The sequence below is a fragment of the Medicago truncatula genome, chromosome 7 (genome assembly GCF_003473485.1).
Source record: "Medicago truncatula cultivar Jemalong A17 chromosome 7, MtrunA17r5.0-ANR, whole genome shotgun sequence".
In the NCBI taxonomy this organism is placed as follows: Eukaryota; Viridiplantae; Streptophyta; class Magnoliopsida; order Fabales; family Fabaceae; genus Medicago; species Medicago truncatula.
In genome coordinates this window covers 22,960,797-22,964,723 of record NC_053048.1, presented here as the reverse complement: position 1 = coordinate 22,964,723, position 3,927 = coordinate 22,960,797, and the positions used below count along the sequence as shown (strand labels likewise).

At 34.6% G+C, this 3,927-nt stretch overlaps 1 protein-coding gene across 1 annotated transcript; it reads right to left on the bottom strand.

Moving 5' to 3' along the window:
• Positions 1 to 784: 784 nt before the first annotated feature.
• On the bottom strand, positions 785 to 1,774 carry LOC25499876 (GATA transcription factor 3). Its single transcript, XM_013592901.1, has 2 exons — positions 1,702 to 1,774; positions 785 to 1,266 (listed from the first exon to the last, which is right to left on the bottom strand). Exons 1-2 carry the CDS (start codon positions 1,772 to 1,774, stop codon positions 785 to 787), a joined length of 555 nt encoding a protein of 184 aa, XP_013448355.1.
• Between the last annotated feature and the right edge of the window lie 2,153 nt (positions 1,775 to 3,927).

Below are 3,927 nucleotides of genomic sequence, written 5' to 3'. Positions count from 1 at the left end.
GAGGGGTGATTCGACACGAGTATCAATTTTGTTGTGTCTTTTGATTTAGTGATTTAGAGTCAATTAACCGTCTTTTTGTGCACTGTTTGAAAGTGGTAGAGATTTGGGGGGAAAAGTGTATATGGTTGGCTGCAAATTGAAACTTTGCAGGAAACGTCAGATGTCGTGCGTTTTGTTTGGTTAACTACCACTTCTTGCATTTGGTTGGAGCTAAACAATGTACTTTTTAACGGGACGGAGGTGGATATTTCAGATGTGTCGGATCAAATAAAAAGGTTGTTGTGGATTACTCAATAAGGATAGGAAAATAAAAGTCTAGTATTCTCTATGACGGGTGCTCACTATCTTAAAATAAAAAATGTTCAATACATTCTTTTTGTAATGGATTTTGAGTACGATTATACTTTCTTTAGTAAATTTTGCGTATAAAAGTTATACACAACATTATACATATTATTATTTCATATTTATACCGATTAAAACTAACATAGAATAAAGAAACGTATATAGTACCAATTGTAAAAAATGCATAGATCACTGGATTAATAATAGAACTAGTGTATTGTCTAGATGTTGCTAAAAAAAAATTATGAGCCAAAAGATTGCACCAAGAATTAGAGAAAGATATTCATCCCAAATAGGTTGACATCACTAGCCCAAACGAACTAACTGTCAACAATATACGAGAATCGGAGACAACAGAGAATAACAAAAGAGGGTATGAATTCATTAGGATAACATAACATATCAAATAAGGGTTACAAAAAATCTAAACGATCGTTTATCATTCCTTTCCCATCACCTTCTTGTGTAAATTTGAATGATTTCTGATATCAAAAGCTGGACTTGCCTTAGGTCTATACCCTTTAACCAATCCATTTAACTTGTATCGTAATCCACATGCATTGCACAAACTATTTTTCCCCAAAGGACCTTCCCTCCATTGAGTAGTCTCTTTCGTCTCACAATGGCTGCAACTTCTCTCTCCTATGAATTTCTTGGCTCTACTCTTCTTAATAGAACATGACTTCACTTTAGTCCTTCGCAGAGGCTTTTGAGTAGTTTCTTTCGTCTCAGAATCGCTGCAAATTCTCTGATGATTAATCTGAACACTTGACACATTGAAAGATGGATTTTCTTGTGTTTTTCTCTCACCCTTTAATTCATCCAATTTGATGACCTTGTCTAATTTCTCCATGTCATCCCAAAAAGTAGTGTACCATTCCAAATTTTCTAGTGCCTCCTGTGGGATATAATCAAGTTTCCCTGCAAGGTTTAATTTCAATATTCTATTACTTAATATTCGAGTTCAAGTGGTATATAACTAAAGCTAGTTCTAGAAACCTAAGAATTACCACAAAATGATGAATACATCGCCGTACACAAAAATAAACAACACCAAAATTTCTTATTCAAAACCAGCCAACAGAAAATACAAGAGCCACAAACTTTAAAAACCACAATTGAACACATTCGAAAGTAGGGCGTTCATAATCAAGATTTTAAATTGCAACAGCATGACAATTGTGGCTAATTATTTACAATATCAAGAATTGCGACATAAATTCTTCGCAAATCTTGATCATCACATGTTTATAGTAGGGTCAAACCAAACTATAAGGAAAAGACCAAAAGAAAACCATGCAAGAACTCATCAACAATGTAGAAAACCAAACAAAAGAAAGAGAAACTAATACTAACCCAAAGATGAGGATTGCCAGTACTGACCCACTTCATCTTTACTCAAATCTTGTTCTTCTCTCAGATTAGCCATTTCCAGGAAGACCCAGAAGATGTAACTGGAAAAAAATCTTGTAGACAGAGCAAAGACACAATTGAAGAAAATACTACCAAGCTTTGGTTTAAGGGATAAATTCTTCTTGCTTCCACTAAATATATATCAGTTCCTTTTTTTTATGCAGAATATATCACTTCCATTTGTACTTGCCTCGGTATTTATAGAACATGATTTCATGCACATTTTCTGTTATCATCCGTTTATATTTAATTAGTATTCACTAATATGTTACAAACCAGTATTGTCCCAGTGTTTTCCCAATTAGTGTTAAGACATTGTATAAAGTTATTACTGAAAATTCAATTTGATCTCTCACAATTTTCTCTCAGTCATGTTTAGTCTCCGACAAAGAATAAATGTATATTATTCTTTGGCATTTTCTTATGAAGGGCAAATTAGAACCTAATGTTAGGAAATAAGAGGGCTAAAATAGAAAAATAAGCACAATCACAACACAAGAATATAACGTGGAAATAACCAGAGAATTATTACTATGAAATTTTTTACAACACATAGACTTCTCTCACTCTTACCCCAATGCCCCAGTACAACCAAACTCTCACAAAACAAATATTTAAACTAAGTCAAATATAAGCTTAACGTGCTACTGACAGGTGCATCTAAAAACAAAGAACGTACCATCAATATATAGCCTTGGTCTTCCTCTTGCTTCACCAAACTAAGTGATGTGGGACTTCTCCAATAACTAATATTTTGTAACCTCCTTCTTTATTCAAGAAACTTGACAATCATACCCAACAATCTCCAACTTGATTGTAAGAGTTTCATATTCCGCTTCCATTGCCTATACCAACAATCATACTCCACCATAAAGAGTATGCTTCACTTGAAACCGAATCATTCCAAGAATTTTTTCACGTCGAAACCTTGCTGAAAGATTATGGTGAAACTGAGCCTTAACGCTTTATCTTCATCATCAATCTTAACTTCAATAGATTCTAACTCAGAAACAATATAATTCAAAGTACTAAGATGATTAGAGATTTTCGTACCCTCATCCATGCGCAAATTGTGGAATCGCTCCTTCCACAACAACCGATTTGAGACGCCCTTTGCCTGATATAACCCTTTGATCATTTCCCATAGTTCCTTGGCTGATGAAAGATTCTGCACATCGCAAGAAAATTCTTTGCCAAACACAGACGAATTGCACTTGCAGCTCTCAAATCTAGTTCCTCCCACTTATCGTCCTCCATTTTGGAAGTGTTTCCATTCACCGCCTTGTGTAATCCTGATTGTATCAGCACATCTTTGACTTGTACTTCCCACAAGCCAAACTTGATTTTACAATCAAATTTCTCTATGTCAAACTTCATCGCGCTTGAATAAGACATAACGGTTGCACACTACAACCCTTCTTCAACACCTTCACAATATCACACTTTTTTTTTCTGATGTAGAAGATCAGACAATGTTGCAACCACATAGCATACTAAGAATTGTGAAATCTCACGGAACCGAAGCTCTTAATAGCACTAGGAAATAACATGGCTAAAGAAGAAAAATAAGCACAATCATTGCACAAGAATATAACTTGGAAACTCCAAAACCGAAGAAAAACCCATGACCGTTTTCTAAACCGACAACCAGAGAATTGTTACTATGTGAAATTTTTTACATAACACATGGAATTCTCTCACTCTCACGCCAATTCCCCAGTACAACCATACTGACCCAAAGCAAATATTGAACCTAAGTAAGATATAAGCTTAATGTGCTACTGACCTGTGCATCTAAATACAAAGAACCTAGATTCAATATATAGCCTTGGTCTTCCCCTTGCTTCACCAAACTAAGTGACGTGTGACTTCTCCCAATAACTAATATTTTTTAACCTCCTTCTTTATTCAAGAAATTTGACAATCAAACCAAACACTTAATTCATTAGAATAGAGGGACTAAATTGGGTTTTCACTCAAAAATTTTAGTTCTTGCTTTACAAGTTGAAAAGAGTGTTTTGGAGAGTGATCTTTAAAAGTCAAACAACATTTCTATCGGGAAGTCAATTGTTAGATGGAGTCTTAGTCGTTAAAGAGAAAGTAGATTTAGTGAAAAGAAGAAAGTATAATTGCTTGATGTTCAAAGTGGACTTAGTGAAGGTGCATGAC